Source organism: Megascapheus bottae, chromosome 14, assembly GCF_031878675.1.
Source record: "Megascapheus bottae isolate mThoBot1 chromosome 14, mThoBot2.hap1, whole genome shotgun sequence".
Taxonomy (NCBI): domain Eukaryota; kingdom Metazoa; phylum Chordata; class Mammalia; order Rodentia; family Geomyidae; genus Megascapheus; species Megascapheus bottae.
The window spans coordinates 52,308,358-52,330,532 of record NC_143522.1 but is presented as its reverse complement, the minus strand read 5'-3'; the positions used below and the strand labels follow the sequence as shown (position 1 = coordinate 52,330,532).

Here is a 22,175-nt window from a genome sequence, read left to right as displayed (position 1 = left end):
GGCCCAAGGACTGACCACTCCCCCCCCCCAAAAAAAGAAAAAACACCAAAGTGGTACTGTGGCTCAAGTGGTAGAGCTCTAGTCTTGAGAAGCCCAAGAACAGTGCTCAGGCCCTGAGTTCAAGCCCCAGGAGTGGGAAAAAAAAGTCTTCAGGGGGCTCTTCTCCCTGGCTGGCTTGAAACCATGATCCTGACATCTTAGCCTTCTGCAGAGCTAGGATTACATGCATGAGCCACCAGTGTCTGGACAGAATTTTATTTTTTTTGCCAGTCCCTAGGCTTGAACTCAGGCCCAGGCACTGTCCTTGGACACTTTTTGCTGAAGGCTAGCACTCTGCCACTTGAGCCACAGCTCCACTTCTGGCTTTTTTTGTATGTGGTACTAAGGAATTGAATCTGGTGTGTGCTAGACAAGCACTCTACCACTAAGCCACATTCCCAGTCTTAAGGACTAAGTTTCCAGGGTTCTTTTTTTTTTAATCTCAGACTGAGTCAGACAGATCCCCATCTTGTATCTGGAACATTTCCTCCCAAAGGGAGCCTTGATGGGTTCACACAACTCAGACAGGACATTCTAGATTAGTGCTATCTTGGCAAGATTTTTTTTCTTTTTTAATTGGGAAAACGTAACTGGGGTTTGAACACAAGAATCTGACATTTGCTAAGCAGGTGCTCTACCTCCCGAGTCAGACCTCCGGCTCATCATTTGAAGAAGGCCTATGTCACAGATAGAAATCTGGAATGTTTGTTACAAGCTTGGTACACAGCCCCTTAGCACTCTGGGGTGGGAGGTTTTAGGTCACTAGGCCCTCAATTCTTAGCTCTAAAAAGCTGGAAGTAGGGCTGTGATTCAAGTGGTACAGCGCCAGCCTTGAGTGTAAAAGCTACGAGACAGTACCAGTGCAAGGGACTGTGGGACGCTGGTCTCTTCTGTCCCTCTGCTCTGTATTAGTTTTGTTTCCCATCACAACATGGTATACCCCCTCCCTTCCCACCCAGCAAAGCAATGGGGCCTAGCCATTATAAACTGAAACTTCCAGAACTGTGAGCCAAAACAATCTTTTTCTCTATATATGTTGATTGTCTCAAATATCTGTCAGAGTAACAGAAAGCTGACTTCCCACCTTGCTTCTTTTTCTTGGGCCCTGGGGAATGGAGTTAGGGTGACTGCTCAATGCCCTTCCCTGAGTTAGGCAGAATCCCCTTGCTTTCCCCATGCTGCCAGTACAAGGGCAATGCTCTTTCCCGCCATTCTGGCTTCCCTGGGCAGATCAGTACTGTTACTGCTTGTAGCTGAGAGCACGCAGCCAGCACCTAAACAACTTCTAACACAAGTGCTGCTCACGGAAGACCAGGGGCTTTTCAGGAGACTCTGCTCTAATGCCCTCTGGCAGATACCCCTGAGAGGAAAAAGGTATGGAACAGGTCAAAGGGTAAAAGCATCAAGCTGCAGGCTTCCGGGGTGGCTGGAAGCCACCGGAGCCACTGGAGAGATGGGGGAAGGAGGATCCAAAGGGAGAACTATGAGCAAGGGCCTTTCGGGAGCCCCTTCTTCCATCTTTAGAGAGGGTTATACAGTTCGAGGAGCCAAGTCAACGTGCCCAGGTTGCAGGAGGGTACTCCGGTCCCTACACTATCCACATCTCTGACACCTTGGTCCCTGGGAGAGGGGCATGCTAGCCAAGCATCTAACACTGAGCCACATTCCCAGCCCTCAAGTCCTGTCACTTTGCGCATCCTTCTTAGCTCCTTGGCTCTGAGCACTCACTGCTTGCTCTCTACTCACTTTTTGGGGTTTTTTGGTCAGTTGTGGAGCTGAAGGCTAGCGCTACTTTTGAACCGTGGCATCACTTCTAGTTTTCTGGTGGTTAATTGAACGTATCTTAAGGACTTTAGTATTCAAACTGGCTTTGAACCATGATCCTCAGATCTCAGCCTCCTGAGTAGCTAGGATCACAGGCATAAGCCACTGGCAATAGGTTTCCCTCAACTAATCTTTGCTAGCTGTGTTAGATCCAGGCTTAGCCCTCAACTGTTTCGGGTGGGACAGATCTTGAAGAGCCTGATGTGAGCGGAGGGCCGTGGTCAGGACTCCTCTGTTCTACCAAGGACAGTCTGCTCCTGTGATTTGTGGCTCTGACCGAACTCCATAAATGGGAACCTTCTCAGCAGCAGGGTCTTGCTGACTGCCTAGATTCCTGCCTGCGGTGAGCAAAGAGAAGCTTGGCACTCACTCCTGCTGTCTGTCACTATAGGGCTGGGCTCCAGGCAGGGAACAGTTGGCTGGTCCTTAGATTTCCCTGAATGTTCTTTCCTGCTGAGTGGTCTAAAAACCAGGGGTGGATGCGTGGCTGGAAGATGAACAGGAAGCAAGTAGCAGGTAGACAGCCAAGCTAAGGCCTCTGCCAAGGAGGGGCAAAACAAAGTGAGCTCACTCAGAGATGGGCAGAGAAGCAGAGCTCAGACTCATAGCTCATTTGCCAAATGTGAACACTTGCTTTATTATATTTCTGTGGTGCTGTGGTCAAACTCAGGGCCTCATACATGCTAAAAGTGGGCACTCTACCACTGAGCCACGCTCCCAAGCCTGATTCCTTTATTATTTTTCTGGGGAATGAGCAAGTTATGGGACAAAAGCCCTTGTGTTTTTTTTTGTTGTTGGAGCCAGGCTTTATAGACATGGAGGTTGGGAAATTGTAAACCTTGTACAAAACCCTTCACTTGGGGGCTGGAGAATCTCCAGCCAACTGGCATTCTGGTGTTTAAGGCCACTTTTGGGTAGGGGTTGGTAAGGATGCAGTGTCTGCACCTATAATCCTTTACAAGCTTTACTGTGATAAAGTAGCCACCTGGACAGTGATGGGATACAGGGAGGGCAGAAGTGAGGGAGGGACAGCTGTTCTGGCCATACAGAGAAGGGGCTGAAGGTGAGTGCTCTCCTAGCCCGAGGGACACCTAACTGCAGCTGCTACACAATGGGGAAGCTGAGCCACCAGTACAGTTATCCACTGTGACCGGTCAGGGCCCCCTCAAGCAAGCAGTGGCTCATCCTCAGCCTCAACCACCCACACCTCTGGTTCAGCCAGAGGCATTAGCAGCACATCATCCTCATCCTCTGGGGCCAGGACTGCTGTGTGGGGTCCTGGTGGGGTCCAGGCTGGCCCTGGGGGCCAAAGGCTGGGTAAGAGACGGCCTCTCAGGGCCTGTACGACTCCAGACAGTAGTGATGGCTCTAGGGGCACAGAGGGAGGTATCCCCTGGGCTTCAGAGACAGCAGGGGGGACTACTGGAGAGGTGCTGGCAGGTGGGAGGGGTGACTTGATGGGGAGAGGGGGGGCCTGCCCCTCATCCTGCCCACCGACTGCCCCACCCTCGTGGGCTGGACTTGTGCCTCCATCCTGGGTGTCAAGAGGAGGAACGGAAGGTGTGACCTGGGGTCTGGGGTCAGAGGCCCGGGCTGGGGGGTTGGCTCGAGGAAGCAGGCCCCAGCGGCGAAGCCTACGAACCAGGCGACGCACTGAACGACCACGCTGCCGACGGCGACCACTTGAGGCCCCTCCTGGGGTCATATCCTGGCGCAGGATGTGTAGCAGAGACCGCAGGTTGCCCAGTACTGAGTTCTAAAGGAGAAAGACGTGAGAGTCAGAAGGTCAAGGGATGGGGCTGCAGTGGGGTTAGACCTGGAGGTACGGGGTTCCAGGGACCAACTCACATCATTGGGGTTCTCTGTAGGGAAGTCTTCCACAGGAGGGATGGCTCCCTGGGCAATGAGCTGCCCGTAGGAGGGGGGCGCCTGCTGCTGCACAATCTCAGCCTCCATCCGGGACAGAGGGGCAAAGATGCTGGAAAGAAAAAGGGTTGCTCAGTCCCTGGTGGTGCCCACAGGACAGCTTGCCCAGCCTGCATTGGCCTCTTCCATCCCTATCCATGCCAGGCAGGCTGAGCTATGCTGTGGCATGTCTAAAGATCATCTAATGTTCCCTCCTTGGAGACTGTTTGAAGAGTCTGACCTGTCCAAGAGCCAGAGCCAGGCGACATGAGAGCACTCCCCAAGGGGGCCGGCCCGCAAAGCTGCCCCCTTCCCCCCCTCCCCCACTGACCTGTACTCCTGGGTTCGAATGGCGTAGAGCTTGCAGGTGCAGCCCAGTGCGATGACCAGAAGCAGGCCACACACGAGGCTGCCAATGACCGCCGCTGTGATGACCTTGCGAGGCAGGGCGTAGGAGCAGTCCCACTCGTCACTGCCATCCGCACAGTCTGGCTGCCCATCACAAACCCAGGTCTCGTACACACACTTCTCGTCCCGGCATCGGAAGTTGCCAGGCTGGCAGTGTCGGCAGCGCCTCTCATCGGCGCCATCTGCACAGAACGTCTGGTAGTTGCAGCGATCAGCAGGCAGGTAGCAGGCGGTGGCACCAGGAGTGCCTGCAGCTCCACAGGGGAAGTGTCCTGGTGGGCAGCCAGGGCAGCCTTCCTCATCGGTGCCGTCGGCGCAGTCCCATGAGCCGTCACAGCGCTGTGCCTCGCTGTAGCAGCGCTCGCCCAGGCTTTCCCCAATCTCTAAGCCGGATCCCAAGCCACAGGGTCGGTCCCAAGGCAGACAGTAGCCACGCACGTGGTAGGTAGCATTGAAACCTCGACCTTTGCTCCAAGCAACTGTGTGGTAAGCCACGACGGCCTGCCCAGACAGCGTCTCTACAGTCACGGCTTTGCCATTGCTGAAGTGGGTAAGACTGCGTAACAACCGTGGGGTTTCCGGGGGCCCAGCGCCGTCATATACGTGCACTGCATCTCCATAACCCAAGTCGAGCGCTGTGAACCGTACTGCCAGACGCCGGCCATCGTGAGGATCCAGCAGCCACAGGCAGGACTGGGGGTGGGAAACCGAGGCCAGGTGTGAGTATCCGGGGGAGGAGAAGACCCCATAGAAGTCCTCCAAGGTGAGATTACAAGGCAGGGTGGGTCCAGGAGCCAGGGTCAGGCTAGGGAATGGGTCTGAGCTGCAACCTGCTTCATCAGAGCCATCACCACAAGCATCGAACCCATCACAGCGCTGGGCAGCGGGTATACAGCGGTGGTTCAGGCACTGGAACTCCTCCTGCAGGCACATCAGCCAGTCTGGAGAGGCAACACAGAGAGGAATGGGGAAGCACCAGAGAAACCTTTAGGATCCTTACCTCTTCCCTGGGGACAGCCATTTTAATGGCTGCTTCTATCATGCTTACAGCCTACCTTGGCTATAAGACAGCAGGAAGCCCTGGCCCATGGGTTTCCTGGCCCCAGCATAGCTGTAGGTGATGGTAACATTGCCCCCTGGCAGCTGCAGAGGACTGGCAGGGGCCTCACAGAGGGAGATCAGTGGCTGGAGTGGGGAGTGCAGATTTAAACGTTCAGAGCCACAGGCCAGGTGCAGCTTTTGGAACCTAAAGAAGAGAGCAAGCAAGGCATGAGATAGCCTAGATTACTTCTGCATTCCTCCGTCTCCATCCCTCCAGGTCCCTGTTGGCCAAGAAGCACAAACATCTCTTACCAAGGGGCCGGGAGTTTGGCCTAGTGGTAGAGTGCTTGCCTAGCATGAAGACCTGGGTTTGATTCCTTGGTACCACATACACAGAAAAGCCAGAAGTGGTGCTGTGGCTCAAGTGGTAGAGCCATAGCCTTGAGGAAAGCCCAAGGACAGACAGTGCTCAAGCCCTGAGTTCAGTCCCCACGGCTGGCCAAAAAAAAAAAAAAAAAAAAAAACCCAAACCAAACCAAACCAAAAAAACTCTCGTTTTTAAAAAGCCAAAGGAAAGCTTAGCCATTTTTTTTTTTCTTTTGCAAGTAAATGTAGTTAATGGCTAATGTTCTAACCCAGGCCAGGGAACCATGAGAGACAAACCCTAGAACCCCTGGAAGACTGCCTTGTCTTACTGCTTTTCAGCTGCTGCAGTATCACTGCCCACTGTCACTATGAATTGACAATCAATCATATAGAAGTTAACCAGAACTCACCAGGCCCAGGTGACAGGTGAGACCTGAGATTCTCATGATACACAGAGAGTTCTCTCCTGCTGCATTCATAGCACATGAACGTCGTCAGCCCAACCTTAGGACTCACAGGCGGGGTAGCTTGAGGAGACTCAGAATGTTTAACAGCTTGGTGGTAGAATGTTTGCTCAGCATGTATCCGGGCCTGAGTTGTACCCCAGAACTTAAAAGAAGGAAGGAAGCTGGATACTGGTGGCTCATGCCTATAATCTTAGGTACTCAAGAGGCTGAGATCTAAGGATCATAGGTCAAAGTCAGCCTGACAGCAAAGTCCAGGAGGCTCTTATTGCTAATTGATCCATCACCAAAAAGCCACAAGTGGAGCTGTGACTCCAGTGGTAGAGTGCTATCCTTGAGCACAAAAGCTCAGGGATGGTGCCTATGCCCTGAATGCAAGTCCTAGGATGGTCATGAAAGAAAGAAAGAAAGAAAGAGAGAGAGAGAGAGAGAGAGAGAGGGGGGGGGGGAAGGAAGAAGGCTAGGGGGAGGGAAATGGGGACCAAGACATGAGGAAGGGTATCAATGCTTATGAAATAATGCACCTTCTATCTGGTGAATACAATATATCCCTTCTATTAATTACAATAAAAATATATGAAAAAAAGTTTCCAAGGTTAGAAAAAAAGAAAGAAAGAAAAAGAGAGAGGGGGGAGGGAGGGAGGAAGGGGGTAGAGAAAGGGGGATGGGAGGAGGGAGGGAAGGAAGGAAGAAAGGAAAGAAAGAAGGAAAGAAGGAAGGAAGGAAGAAAAGGAGGAAAGGAGGAAAGGAAGGAAAGGAGGAAAGGAGGAAAGGAAGGAAGGAAGGCAGGCAAACAGTTGGATGTTGTAGTGCATGTCCTTAGCTGTGGAGGCTGAGATAGGAGATGGAGAGGAGTTCAAAGGTCAGCTTGGGCTGCTCAGTTAAGACCCCATCTCAAAAAAAAAAAAAAAAAAAAAGCCGGGTGTGGTGGCTCATACCTGTAATCCTAGCTATGTAGGAGGCTGAGATCTGAGGATCTCAGTTCAAAGCCAGCCCAGGAACTAAAGTCCACGAGACTCTTATTTCCAATTAACGACCAAAACGTTGGGCAGAAAACTGGAAATGGGACTGTGGCTCAGGGGGGTATGGCAGTGGCCTTTAGCTGAAGAGCTCAGGGACAGCACCCAGCCCCAGAGTTCCAAGCCCCACAACCAATGGAGAAAAAAAAAAAAAAAAAAAAGACCTGTCCTGGGGCTTGAGCTCAGGGACTGGACATCATCCCTGAGCTTCTACTGCTCAGCTTAGTGCTCTACCAGTTGAGCCAAAGCTCCAATTCCAGCTTCCCCCCTCCATCCCTTGGTAATTTATTGGAGATAAAGAGTGTCATGGAAGTCAGGTGTTGGCGGCCCACACCTATAGTCCTAGCTACTCAGAAAGCTGAGATCTAAGGATTGCGATACAAAGCTAGCCCAGGCAGAAAAGTCTGTGAGACTCATCTCCAATAAACTACTCAGAAAAAAGTTGGAAGGGACACTGTGTCTCAAGTGGAAGAGAGCTAGCCTTGAACACAAGAAGCTCAGGGACAACATCCAGGCCTCTCAAGTTCAAGCCGCAGGAATGGGGGGGAAAAAAGAGCGGGAGAAGCTAGTGCCCCTTGCCTGTAATGCTAACTGCTTGGGAGGCTGAGATCTGAATGAGTACTTCAGTTTGAGGCCAAGAAGAAAAGTCTGTGAGACCTTTGTTTCCAATTAACGACCAAAAAGTTGGGGCGTGGACCACTGTCCAGGCCCTGAAATTAATCTCCAACACCAGCAGAAAACATAAGTAAATATATATATATATATATATATATAAATTAAAAGTGGGCTGAACACTGTCAAAATTGTAATTAGGAAAATGAAACAAGGAAATCTTATTTGGATCAAAAAGGCAAGGAATGTGAAAGAGGGGGTGAGACTGTTTGGAATACAATATAAACCTAGGTGGAAATGTAGCAATAAAATCCATTCTCCAAAAGCTAATACCAAAAAAAACCAAAACTGAAACAAAACAACAAAAAATAACTGAGAAAGGATTTTTTTTTGGTATGGTGCTGAACTTGTTCAGCTCTAGGCAAGTGCTTCACCTCTGAGCTACTACATATCTATTCCTAAGGAAGGTTTTAAACTGACAATCAAAAATAGAGCCATGAAACATACTGAAGGACTCCTTAGAACAAGCTCCCCCCCCCCAGCCCTGTGCTTGAACTCAGGGCCTGGGCATTGCCTTTGAACTTTCTCAAGGCTCTACCACTTGAGCCACAGCACCACTTTTGGCTTTTTCTGTGTATGTGGTACTGGGGAATCGAACCCAGGGTTTCATGCATACTAGGCAAACACTCTGCCACCAGACTATACTCCTGACTCAGAACAATCATATTTCTAGAGTTACTGCGGTCTTTTGGAGATGCCTAGAACCCAATATAGAAGTCCACCTCAATCTGAGGATAGAGGTTCAAAGCCAGCCTGGGCATTAAAGACTATGAGCCTCTTTATCTCCAATTAACTACTAGAAAAGTGGAAGTGGCACTGTGGCTTCAGGGATGGGAGGGTTGCCTTGAGCTGAAGAGCTCAGCACAGCGCCCAAGTCCAGAGTCCAAGCCCCATGACCACCAAAAAAAAAAAAAGAAGAAGAAGTAGTCCACCTCAAACCAGTTCCAACTTGACACATCCGGCCCAATAAGCTTTCTTATTTTTTTTGGGTCGGTTGTGGGGCTTGGAGTCTGGGCCTGGGTGCTGTGCCTGAACAATTCAGCTCCAGGCGACCACCCTACCCCTGGAGCCACAGCACCATTTCCAGTTTTCTAGTGGGTAACTGGAGCTAAGAGTCTCACTGTCTTTAGTGCCCAGGCTGGCTTTGAACCTCAATCCTCAGATCTCAGCCTCCTGAATAGCTAGGATTACAGGCATGAGTCACCGTGCCTGGCAAGCTAATGTTCTATGGCAGACCAGGTCAGATGAAATTCTACACTTCTCTTGGCAAGGATGAACATTCCAAGGAGATGTGACCCCAGATGTCCACAGGGGAGGGGGAAGGTGCAGGGATCTGGCTTCTCACCTGACAGTCACCGTCTGCTCTTTGCTGCCCAGGATGAGCCAGGTGCAGTTGGCCGGGGAGCTGCGGCTCTCCCGGCCCAGGGGCCTCTGCAAGGTGCCCTGCACTTCTAACAGCACGGCTGGTGGAGCCTCACAAGCTGGATGGAGGAAAGGACATTGTGGAGAACTCCTTAATATCCCATTCCTTCCCAGCACTGTGGTCTCCAAGAGCCTCAGTTCTTCAAGCAGGAGCAGAGTATTGTACACTGTCACCCCATCTGAGCCCACTGGCCTGGCTCTTCCCCTCCACACTTTTCAAAGCTTCACCTTAAATATCAGCACCACTGCTGAGGTTGGCTGGTGGCAACCCCTAGGCCAAGAAGCCTATATTTCCAGCTATAGAAACCAAGTAAGGATACACCATTGGAAAAAGGTGACATAGCAACTATGCCAGGTGCTGGTGGCTCACACCTGTAATCCTTACTACTCAAGAAGCTGTCAACTGGTTTGAAACCAGGCCAGGCAGAAAAGTCTGTGAGACTTCACTTCCAACTACTAGCTTGAAACTCCTGAGTTCCAGCCCTGGTTCTGGCACAAACAAGGACAGACTGGACACAGGTGGCTCATGCCTGTAATCCTAGCTATAGAAGGCTTAGATCTGAGGACTGAGGTTGGGAGTCAGTCCCTGAAAATAAATCTTGATACCTTCTTGTCCTTTCAATTACCTAAGCAAAAAACTGGAAATGAGGTGTGGTTCAAGTGACAGAAAACTGAGGGTGAGCTCCAGGCCCCAGGACTGGCACAGAACAACAACAACAACGACAAAAACACCAAGGACTGGGCATGATGATTCACACCACCCTGTAATCCTAGCTACACAGGATACTGAGATTTGGACTCAGAGTTGGAATGTAGCCTGGCTAGAAAAGTGTACAAGATCTCCACTTAACTAGCAAAAATGACTGACTTGGAGGAGAGGCTCAAAGGGTAGAACACCCTTCCAGCGTGAAAACACGAGAGCCCCCGAGTTCAAGCCCTGGAACGGGCAACCAAACAAATCAAAAACAACAACACCGAACCTCAGTTTCCCATTGGTAAACGATGGGTCGTCTCCACTCCATCTGTGAAACTCATAGCGGAGAGCCCTGCCTGCACATCCCCAGGCCCGCAGGGTCCCGGGGCTCGGCGGACTCACCTGGACTGGGGACCAGGAACCGGTCCGGGTGGGCCACAGCGCCTCCTAGAGGGAGAGGCAGGGAGGGCAGGGGAGCGAGTCACCGGGGTTTTCTCACCTGAACGCTCAGGGAAGCCCAGGGGGACTTCCGGGAAGTTGGGTAGGAAGGGCAGTGGAGCCGCGAGGAAGGTACAACTTGGGATCTCGAGGCAGGGTCCATCAGCAGGGGCTCTGGGCGGTCGGGGAAAGGCGGGAAGGGGAGCAGGGTGGCTGGGGACCGGCGGGGGGCTCGGGGGCACGGGCAGCGGCCGGGGGTGGCGAAGGGGAGCGCGTAGGGAGGGCCCGGGGGCGCGAGCCGGCGGGGCTCTTACCGAGCAGCAGGAGGAGGAGGAGGACGGCCGGCAGCATCCTGGGCCGTGGTCCGGTGGTGCGGGGAGTGTCCCCGGGCCCCCGCCATCTAGCGAGTGCGGCGGGAGCGGCGCTCCCGGCTCCCGGGCTCCCAGGCGGCGCCGCCCCGCGGGGACTGCATGGCCCCGGCGCGCCCCGGGCTCCGGACGCCACGGCGGACGGCGGGCGGCGGCGCGGGGCAAGGACGGGGCCCCGCGCCAACTTGGAGGTTGTTTTCTCCCGCCGACCGCAAGCGCCCCCGCCCAGGCCCTACCTGCGGGGGCCGCAGGCCACTTCCTCCGCCGGCCAAAGTTTGCCGACTGTCAGTCTTCCCCGAGCGCTGGCCTGGCGCCCCTAAGCTGCCTTGTGCGTCCAGCCGACCGAACGCGGCCGGGAAGCTGAGGAGGCGGAAGCGGCTGCGCGCGGCACCGCGGCCCGGGCCTCGCCCCGGCCGTCCCCCGGCCTCCCCGGGAGCTGGAGCCGCCCGGCCCGGGGCGGGGGCGGGGCGGGAGGAGAGCCGGGCCCACCCCTGCCAATCAGCGCGCGGCCACGCCCACCGGCCGCCTCGGCCACGCCCACCTGTCGTCTTAGCCCCTCCCGGGCGGCGGCGGCGGCGGCGGACGGGACCCGACGGGCTCTCCCGGCGGCGGCGGCTTCCGCTTTCCACGCTGCTTTGCGTTTGGGGTGGGGGTGTCACCCGGTTTGGGGGCCGGGACACTTTTGTAAATCGCTGTTAAAAGCATCCACTTGTTCTTCGACCGTGGCCCTTTCCGTGGTTCCGGCTGGCTGAGATCCGGCGGCACTTTCTTGGTGGTAAGCATTGTAAGCAATCACCCCCTGGTATGGCAACTGTTTATTACAGTGCGTGTTTATTTCTCGTTCCCGCCCCCGCCCCGCCCCTGCTCTGCAAACTGAAACTTCCTGGTAGGCGAAGCTCCGGCCTACACTGTTTATCCTGGTCGGAACTGAGCCTCTCTCCCGCTGACACACTGTAAGAACTCGATAAATAATAAATGCAAACATCTGCCTTCCGCGCTTGCTGGCTGTGTGCCTTTGAGAAATTGCTCAGCCTCTCTGTGCCTCTCAATTGTAAATGCAGTAAGAACGTTTGGGGAAATTAGGCAAGTGGAGCTCTAAGCACACTGCCAAGCACAGGCAGCCCTGCATCCCTGACTCTTAATCAGTTACAGCAGACTTTTTTTTTTTTTTTTGCCAGTCCTGGGCTTGGGCTCAGGGCCTGAGCACTGTCCCTGGATTTTTCTCAAGGCTAGGGCTCTACCACTTGAGCCACAGCACCACTCTGGCTTTTTGCCACGTATGTGGTACGGAGGTCTTTGTGCATGCTAGGCAAGCACTCTACCACTAGGCCAAACTCCCGCCCCCCCCCCCTTTTTTCTTTTTGCCAGTCCTGGAGCTTGAACTCAGGGCCTGGGCATGGTCTTTGGACACTTTTTGCTCAAGGCCAGCGCTCTGCCACCTGAGCCACGGTGCCGCTTTTGGCGTTTTCTGTGGATCCCAGTTCAAAGCCATCTCGGGCATTACAAAGCCTTGAGACTCTTAGCTCCATTTAATCTTTAGAGAACGGGGAAGTGGGGCTGTGGCTCAAGGGTAGGGAGGTAGCCTTGAGCTGAAGAGCTCAGGGACAGCACCTAGGCCTAGAGTTCAAGCCTTATGACACACCATAAAACAACAACAACAACAACAAAAACCCAATAGTATTTGCCAAGTATGGGTGGCTCACACCCGTAATCCTAGTTACTCAGGAGGCTGAGATATGAGGTTCACACTTCAAAGTCAGCTTGGGCAGGAAACTCTGAGACTCTTATCTCCAATTAATCACTCAAAAAAAATGGAGGTGGGTCTGTGGCTCAAAGTGCTAGAGCAAAAGAGATCAGGGCACCCGGGCAGGGTGGCTCAAATCTGTAATCCTAGCTACTCAGGAGGCTGAGATCTGAGGATCAAGGTTCAAAACCAGCCCTGGCACAAAAAGACCTGAAACTCTTATCTCTAACCTCTAGAAAATGAGAAGTGGGGCTTGGCTCAAGGGTAGGACAGTAGCCTTGAGTTGGTGAGCTCAGGGACAATGCCCCAGCCCAGGGGTAGGGTGGTAGCCTTGAGCTGAAGAGCTCCAGGCCAGCGCTCAGGCCGAGTTCAAGCCCCATGACCCATAAAAAAAAAAAAAAAAAAGAGATCAGGGACAGAACCTAAGTCCTGAGTTCAAGCCCCACAACCACCACCACCAACAGCAACAAAAAGATATCTAAATTAAGTATGAAATTAAGTATAAATTTGTGTATGTGTTGATGCTAGCAATTAAACCCAGGAGGTTGTGTTTTACCACCTGAGCCACACCAACATTTCTTTTGCCGTCCTGGGGATTGAGCTCAGGGCCTGAGCACTGTCCGTGGGCTTTCTCAAGGCTAGAGCTCTACCACTTGAGCCACAGTACCACTTCTGGATCTTTCATGTATGTGGTACTGAGGAATCAAACCCAGGGCTTTTTCATGCTAGGCAGGCACTTTACCACTAGGCCACATTTCCGACCCCCCACACCAACATTTGTTTTGTTTTCTGTTTTGGCTGGTCATGGGGCTTGAACTTAGGGCCTGGGAGCCTTGAGCTTTTTCAGCTCAAGGCCAGTGCTCTATCACTTTGAGCCACGTGTGCCCAGCTTTAACATTTTTATTCAAGGATTTTATAGTATACTTATCCTATGCTAGGCATTGTGGAATGCTGACCACACCCCTAAGGAGTAGATATAATTTTTAATCCTAATTTTATAATTGAGGAAACTGAGTCATGTACATTTTAGTTACATTGTTCAATATCAACATACTAGCATGTAGAAGAGCCTAGACTTGTTGGTCCAGTGAGTCACTCTTTAACCTTAGCTACTCAATAAGCTGAGATCTGAGGATCACAGTTTGAAGCCATCCCTGGGGAGGGAAAGTCCATTGGACTCTTATCTCTAGACACACACACACACACACACACACACACACACACACATACACACACACACACACACACACACACACACACACACACACACACACACACACACAAAGCCAGAAGTAGAGCTGTGTGGTTCCAGTGATAGACTTTTAGCCTTGAGCACAAAAACTCATGCACAAAGTCCATATTGTGAGTTCAAGCCCCAGGACCAGCACAAAAAGGAAAGGAAAGAAAGAAAAGAAAAGCAAGCCTAGACATGAGTCAAGCTGTCTGGATTACAGTCCTTGTTGCTAAATATGACTGCCTATAGACTCTTCAGAGCAAGGAATTATTTAATACCTGGATAATTTCTAAAATAGATTCTAAAACAGATGGTTTGGGAATATGCAAAGAGGAAAGGGGTGATGTGTCAGTCAGACATTCACCTGTCTGCTTTCAGGTTGTCTTCTGCCTTAAACTACATTTCCCATAATCCCTTGCGGTGTGACCTTGGGTTAGGTTTTGCAATGGAGAGGCACTAGAAGGAGATGGGTGGGAGGGGAAGGAGGATTCAGGGTAGTCCCTATTCCCCTACTTCATCTCTGTGTCCAGTAGGAGTCGTGCTGCGTCCAAAGTTCTAGCTCTCTTGGGGCAGCCTGACCTCTAGGTTCTAGAACCTTCTAGGTTCTTCCACCTTACTTTGTTGCTAATACCTGGGCTACCGAATTATCTCCCTTGGACACTTTAGCAATTTAATCGTGTTTGTAACTATTCTTTTTTTTCTTTTATTTTGCCAGTCCTGGGGTTTGAACTCAGGGCGTAGGCATTGTCCCTGAGCTTCTTTTGCCACAGCACCACTTCTGGCTTTTTCTGAGTGATTTATTAGACATAAGAGTCTCCTGAACTTTCCTGCCTAGGTTGGCTTCGAACTGCTGTTCTCAGATTTCACTGTCCTGCATAGCTAGGATGACAGACGTGAGCCACAAGTGCCAGCTCTTCCTCTTCTTTTGAACTCTGGCACGGACTGTCTTCTTGACCAAATACCAGCCCTTGCAATGATCATCACTCGTACCTGGCACAACTAGACACATTATTCTGAAAACATTCTCTTTTTTTGGAAGCATTACTTAGGCAATATCATAAACTTAGACTCCCTGGATTCAAGCCAATGGAGCAATATGGGCTGAATGATAACAAAATTAGCAGTACTAACTTGAAATACACATTTGTGATATATATATATAATCACAATATATATGTATATATACATATGCTGTTGTATATATGTATATATATATATATGTATATATCTCAAACCTGACATCAATCTGGAGAGTTCCTATTAGCATATTTTAACCAGGTGCTGGTGGCTTCAGCTTGTAATACTAGCTACTCAGAAGGCGGAGATCTGAGGATCTCCGTTCAAAGCCAGCCCAGACACTTCTGTTTATGTAGTACTGAGGAATCGAACCCAGGGCCTCATGCATGCTAGGCAAGCACTATACCACTAATCTACCTTCCCAGCTTTGAGAGGCTTTTATCTCCAGTTAAGTAGAAAAAAAAAATAAAGCCAGAAGTGGAGGAATATGGCTCAAGTGGTTGAGTACCAGCCATGAGCAGGCAGGCTTGACTTCAGAATCTCCCCTCTCAAAAAACAAACAAAAATACTTCCTCACTTTAAGCCTTTGCTCTTTGACTCTTTTAGGCCATCATGGTTCTATTAATAGTTGCTTTATGGCAACTAAATCTTTTTTTTTTTTTTTGCCAGTCCTGGGACTTGAACTCAGGGCCTGGGCACTGTCCTTGAACACTGTTTGCTCCAGGCTAGCACTCTTGCCACTTGAGCTACAGAACCACTATCCGGCTTTTTCTACCTATGTAGTTCTGGGGAATCAAACCCACAGCTTCATGCATGTTAGGCGAGCACTCTAGCACTAGGCCACACCTACCAGCCCCAAGACATATAAATCTAACTGACACCTCATTCGTTCCTGTTTCTGCCTGATTGCAAAGTCATTTTTAGATATTTGTCATAGAAGCACTCTCTTTCTGATGCCTAAGTTTGTTACCCTAAACATTAAAAGTTGAAAGAAATAAACAACATTTATTATCTCAGTTTATGCTGGGAATTTGAGGTTAACTTATCCTGATGACCCTGTCTCAAGGTCTCTCATTTGACTGTGGTCAAGGTTTTAATCATGCAATAGTGGTCAGGAGGCTAGACTGGAGCTGGAGGCCAGTCATGTTATTCTAGATGCTAAAATAAGGCAGAGAAACTAGGGGTGAGGAAAAGTCCCTGGAGTGAAAAAACATGGGTCAGGAAGGCCTTTTAGGAAGTAGTTTTGGTAAATGTGATGCAGATACAGAAGCTCGGTTGATAAGAAACCAGAGATAGTAGCACACACTTGTAAATCCCAGCACTGGAAGGCTGAGGCTAGAGGATCATGAATCTGGGGCTAGCCTGGGCCACATAGATGCTGTCTCAAAAGAGCGTGCGCGTGCATGTGTGCATGCATGTGCGCATGCATGTGTGCATGTGTACGTGCGCGCACACACACACACACACACTTGCATACCCACACCCCAGGGGTGGGGGGAAAGAGAGGGAGAGGGAGAGAAATTTTGGCTGAGAGAAAGGAAAAACAATAGGGAAAAAATGGGGGTTGCTAGAAATTATGTGGAATCCAGGAAAATTTTCCATGGGAAACCTCTCTGATTGAAGAGGACATAGCATTGAAGCCCCTACCATATGTTTATGAGGAGCTAGTCCATGCTTAGGGAGAAAATGAGATACAATTCAGCTTCTTACATGGTCTACGGATATCCTTCTCTGGATCAGTAATGACCTCAACATTCCCAGTTTTGGGATCCTGTGGTATCACAAAACGGAAGTACTAAGAGAGAGGATAGAAGATGGAGGTTTGAAGCCAGCCCAGGGAAAGTAAGTCCATGAGACTCATCTCCAACTAACCAGCAAAAAGCTGGAAGTACACGATGTGGGCTGAAATGGTAGAGTTCCAGCCTTGATCCAAAAAAAAAAAAAAAAAAAGAAAGCTAAGTGAGAGTACAAAGCCTGAGTTGAAACCCCAGCACTAGCACAATCATATATTTAACATGAAAAACTTTAGTACAAAATATGCAGTAGGCTAGGAGTTTGGCCTAGTGGTAGAGTGCTTGCCTAGCATGCACCAAGACCTGGATTCGATTCCTCAGTACCACATGCACAGAAAAAGCTTGAACTTAGGGCCTGAGGACTGTCTTTGGGCTTTCCCAAGGCTGGAGATCCACCACTACCAGCTTTTTCTATGAATGTGGTACCAAGGAATTGAACCTGGGTCTTCATGCATGCTAGGCAAGCACTGTACCATTAGGCCAAGCTCCTGGCCCACAAGGCTGAGATCCAAAGTCTATGAGACACCAAGATAACCAGCAAAACTCATGGGTGCAAGCATGGTTCAAGTGGTATAGAGCACCAACCAAGTAAGTATAAAGCCCTAAGTTCAAACCCCAGTTTAGACCACAACCGGCTGGGCACTGGCTCCCACTGACAATACTAGCTATTTGCAAGGCTGAGATCTAAGGACTGAAGTTTGAAGCCGGCCCAGGGCAGAAAAGTCCTAAAAATTCTTTTTTCCAATTAACGGCCAGAAAGCTACCGCTGGTGGTATGGCTCAAGTGGTAGAGCGCCAGCCTAAAAGCCAAATCGACCTGGCGCAGAAATGACCACTCTTAAGAGCACAGCGGGCCTTGTGCAGAGAGAGCTCCAGGATGTCCTGCGACCTCACTGGGGCTGCTGACCCTGCCCGGGGTCAGGGGCCATCCCGCCCTGAGAGGGCACCGGGAAGCCTCCGTCCCTCCCTCCCTGCATCCGGCTGCCCCCCTGCTGCCTCTCCTCCCTCCCAGGAATCAGCCAGGGCTGCAGAGCCACCTCCTCCCAGGGACGGAAACTCTGACGTTTCCCCCGCTGCAGCTGCCAGGCTAAGAACGGCTAATCTGCCGGCCTAGCCCGGAATCCCACCCCTTTAAGTACAGGTGTCGGGGTGGAAAGGGGGGGACGGGCTGGTGGCCTCCCCGCCTGGGCCCCGGCCCGTCTTCCCCACCCTGGGTCCAGGCCACAGTTCTGACGCCCAGCGCCAGGGGGCGCCCCCGCCCAGCAGGCGGCCCGCGGGCTGCCGGGGCGGAGAGCTGGCGTGGGAGGGGTGTTCCCCTAGATTCCCCCGCCCCGCGGCCGTCCACGACCCTTCACGTGCAGTTTGGCCTAGGCATGGGTTAGGAATGGGGGAGCCCGTGGAGGATTAGGGTTTGGAGACGTGGGCAGCGAGGTTAGCAGTGCGGGGATGATCTCACCTTCCTTGCTCTGCCCTCCAGAGTGGGGAGGTTAACAGCTCCCAAAGACTTGGGTTCAGGCAGTTTAGTAGCACTCCCAGATTAAGGGCGGGCTAGGCAGTCCTGAGGGGCGGGGCAGGAGGCCCTATGGTAAGGAGAGGATTTTACCTGCATAAGAAGTGTGTGTGGGGGCCGGGAATTTGGCCTAGTGGTAGAGTGGAAGACCCAGGTTTGACTCCTCAGTACCATATACACAGAAAAAGCCCCAAGGGGTGCTGTGGTTCAAGTGGTAGAGTTCTAGCTTTCAGAAAACCCAAAAAACTCAAGCCCTGAGCTCAAGCCCAGGACTGGCAAAAAAAAAAAAAAAGTGTGCAACTTCTTATCTCCAATTAACCATCAAAAAGTCAGCAGTGGCAGTGGCTCAAGTGTAGAGCACCAGCCTTAAATAAACACCAACATGGGGCCTGGAGTTTGGCCTAGTGGTAGAGTGCTTGCCTAACATGCACGAAGACCCAGGTTTGAGTCTTCGGTATCACATACATAGAAAAAGCTGGACGTGATGCTGAGGCTCAAGTGGGCCGTGCTAGCTTTGAGAAAAGCCCAAGGACAGTGCTCAGGCCCTGAGTTCAAGCCCCATGACTAGCAAAAAACAAACAAACACCAACACAACCACAACAAAACTAACAACTAAGGGCTAGAGCCCAGGCCCTGAGTTAAACCTCAATACTAGCCATGCACGAATATGCTGGCACATGCACATACACACAATCTAATGGGCTTTCTTGCCTGAACTGGCTTTAAGCTATGATCCTCAGATCTCAGCCTCCTGAGTTAGGATTACAGGTGTGAGCCACTGGTGCCTGCCTCCTGCCTCCTGCTTTCTGAGGCACCTGCTGGAGCTGCTGTGTGGGAAACCCAGCCTTGCCTCATGTAGAAACCCATGCTGACTGAGTGAAGGAAGTGCTTACTGGCAAGTCAAGTGAGTAGGCAGGATGCGTGCTATGGCCCGGCAGCTGCCAGACGTGACCTGGTCTCTGACTCAGTGAGCTACTTCTGGCACTTTTTTGAAGGAAGTCCTTCCGTCATTTACTAGTGTCATATTTTGTGTCTGTTCTACCTTTTTTTTTTTTTTTTTCTTGATCCTGGGGCTCAAACTCTGGTCTTGGGTGCTATCCCTGAGCTTTTGTGCTCAAAGCTAGTATTATTGAGTCACAGCTCCAGTTCTGCCCTGCGTGTGTGTGTGGGGGGGTGTACATAAAAGTCTCATGGACATTCCTACCCTGGCCAGCTTTGAACCACAATCCTCAGATCTCAGGCTCCTGAGTATCTTGGGTTGCAGGTGTGAACCACTGGCTTTGCTGTTCTTTTGTATTGTGATGTGAATCTTTGGGAACAGGGAATAAAGGGCTTTGAGAAATGCTGGGCTCATCATGAAGGCAGAAAATGCTGTTCCCCGAGGCTAGGAGGACAGCCCTGGTCTAAGTGTCAGATGATACTGCGGTGGAAACTCTCGGGCCAGGACTGGTGGCAGAGGAGGACAAGGAAGGCTGGGTCTGGCTGGGAAGGCTGGCCTGGAAGGAGTTGAGCCATCGGCGCCTGGCCAGAGTGGAAAGTATGAGTGTGAGCTCATTTGGAAGGTGGCTCTGGGCCATTTAGGCTAGCCTCTCTTCCAGGCCCTGGCTGCCTGGCCTCTCATGGGCAGCTCAAGGGCTCCTTGGTCCACTAAGACTGAAGGGAGAAGGGTAGAAACCCCAGGGATGGGGTATATTACAGTAATCGTCTCCTCAAGGATGCGAAGTGACATTTGGGGGTGTCACAAGGGGCAGAAGGGTGCCAAAGGCTTCAGGACAAGAGGCAGCCCTGCCTAGAGTTCCCAGGGGAACTTAGGGGCTAGGTAGCACCTTGAAAGCATCTTTCAAGGATCTTGAGCATAGCCGCCCACCACCCTGACCCTCTCCCTAGCTGCTTTCATGGTCTGTCCCCCCCCTTTTTTTTTTTGCCAGTCCTGGGGCTTGAACTCAGGGCCTGAGCATTGTCCTCAGAGTTTCTCAAGGCTAGAGCTCTACCACTTGAGCCACAGCACCATTTCCAGCATTTTCTGTGTATGTAGTACTGAGGAATCGAACCCAGGGCTTCTTGCATGATAGGCAAGCACTCTTCCATTAGGCCACACTCCTGGTCCCTGGCCCCCTTTTTTGGTATCAGTTATTGGGGCTTACACCCAGGGCCTGGGTGCTGTCACTTGGTTTTTTTCATTCAAGCCTGGGACTCTACCCTGTCTTCCTTTCAGAGTGCCTGCTTTTCTGCCCTCAAAAGGGAAGTGAAGGACTTCACTGTGTAACTTCCTAAGGAACATCTGTTCTCCCTCACCCCTGTTGCACTCCTGTCCCTGTCCTAGACACAGTCAGCAGGCACACACACACACACACACACACACACACACACACGCATGTGCGCTCCCCTCCCATGCTGATGGGAGATCCAACATGCCAGCACGTGTGCACTCACCCACCCTGAGACACCCACCTCATCAAATCCCAACTACACAGGACGCTGAGATCTGTGAGGATCTCAGTCCAAGCCCAGCAGAGCAGGAAAGCCAGTGAGACTCTTACCTCCACTAAAAAGACAACTAGAGGTGTGGCTCAAGTGGTAGAGCGTCAGTCTTGAGCAGAAAAAGCTAAGGGGCAGCAGCCAGGCCTTGAGTTCCAGCCCTACCTAGTATTAGCCAGAGAGGGGGGGGGGGGCAGAGGCGCTTGTCAGAACCTGCTTGCACTGAAAAGAAAATCAGTCACATCAGGCTTTTCAGCTGTGGTCCTAAAGCATGTCATTTGTCTTTTTTATTTGAGGCCTCCCTTTCATCTTGGATAAAACTGGGGCCATGTCAGCAGATGCCCGTGACTTCCCTGGGAAGGGAAGACACCCAGGGAGAGAGGACTGGGAAGTCACATGGCTGGCAGAGGTGTCCTGGGGGAAAGAGCATTAGCCTGGCTAGACTTCAGTGGCTGAGGGGGTCCCCCTACCCAGTCCTTCCCTCAAAGTGCAATGTTTCTCCTCATGTCCCCTTCGCAGCCCACTCACCTCGGGTCTGGTGGCAACCCTGGAGGAGGGCCCAGCTGGGTGGTAAGGACCTTGGAGAAGGGGACATGGTGACAGGGGAGTTCTTAGGCCCCTCCAAATGGGTGGGGTGCAGTGGTGGGCAGAGCACCGCTCCTCTTTGACCCTTGTTCTCAGGCCAGGAGTTTCTCAGACTTCTTTTTCCTGGGCTCTGCCCAGGAAATTGCCCTGAAGATTCCCGTTGGCTTTCTCCTGGCCGCTGCGACTCACAAATACTGCTTTCGAATAAAGGAACTTGGAACGGAGGAATTGGGTCAGGCCCAATGGACAAAAGAGGCCAGGCCAGAGAAAGCAGTTTGAGGATCTTCAGAAGCCCACTGGGCCCTTTGTCTCCTGTCACCTCAGCCTGATCCCCGAGTTTTCCCAAGTGGAATCTTGTGACCACTGAGATCCCTTCCAGGGTCGCAGGGCAGCCTCTGGGATGGATGGGCCAGGCCCCAGCCTGTTAGACACACGGGAACCCCCAGAACCCCTGCAGTTCTGACTGCAAAGCTAGGTTTCTACCTCTTCTCCCTTTGTCTCTAATCCTCCCCTCCCATCTCTCCCCACTTGGCTTCAGAGAGCATCTTGTGATTCCAGAATCACGGCCAAATAATTTCCTCGTGATGGGGAAACCGCACTCCAGCCACGGGAGCCTTAGGCTCCCCCTCTCCTTCCCTCTGGCAGCCCCCCTCCCCGGGCTCGCCACTGGCTCCAGCTGTGTTTTGCAGAACTCCCACTGGATAACATCTGTAATTGTCTCCAGATGTGGACCACAAAGACACAAAGGGGCCATGAGCTCATCTTTGGAGTTTCTGGCCACGCCACCCCCAGATACCCTGAACTTCCTTTGAGCTATCTTGTCAGTACCCATCCCCTCTGCTGAGGGTGTTTGGGGGAAGACGTTATCCAACTCCATTAGAACACACAGACCCTGCCAAACAGCTGTTGGCAGGGGAGGTGCCAGGGTCAGGGTTCTTGGCTGGTAGGAAGGTGGGGGCAACCCCTTCTGCCAAAGCAATCACACCAACCCCCTTGAAGAGCAGCTGTGTGGACGCCTCGCATAGGTGGGGCCCGGGGCTCTTGGCAGTGGGCTGTGGATGGACCTGGGCAGGAGCCCAGCGGGCTGGGCTGAGGCAGGAAGGGAAGGCGGTGAAGGGAAAGGGCTGCGCTCCTCCAGTGGAGCTGACTCAGCAC

General features: G+C 51.8%; 1 protein-coding gene across 1 annotated transcript; it reads right to left on the bottom strand.

Moving 5' to 3' along the window:
• Positions 1-464: 464 nt before the first annotated feature.
• Lrp10 (LDL receptor related protein 10) lies at positions 465-10,887 on the bottom strand. The gene is made up of 7 exons (XM_090345223.1): positions 10,607-10,887; positions 10,257-10,301; positions 9,084-9,219; positions 5,232-5,422; positions 4,100-5,117; positions 3,712-3,841; positions 465-3,619 (listed from the first exon to the last, which is right to left on the bottom strand). Exons 1-7 carry the CDS (start codon positions 10,641-10,643, stop codon positions 3,029-3,031), a joined length of 2,148 nt encoding a protein of 715 aa, XP_090201349.1. The 5' UTR covers positions 10,644-10,887; the 3' UTR covers positions 465-3,028.
• Between the last annotated feature and the right edge of the window lie 11,288 nt (positions 10,888-22,175).

Coding starts and splice junctions, on each gene's coding strand:
- Lrp10 (XM_090345223.1), bottom strand. CDS start 10,643: ATGCTGCCGGCCGTCCTCCTCCTCCTCCTGCTGCTCG. Junction 9,220..10,256: donor GTTCCTGGTCCCCAGTCCAG/GTGAGTCCGCCG, acceptor TCCTCCATCCAG/CTTGTGAGGCTCCACCAGCC. Junction 5,118..5,231: donor CCTGCTGTCTTATAGCCAAG/GTAGGCTGTAAG, acceptor TTGCCTCTCCAG/ACTGGCTGATGTGCCTGCAG.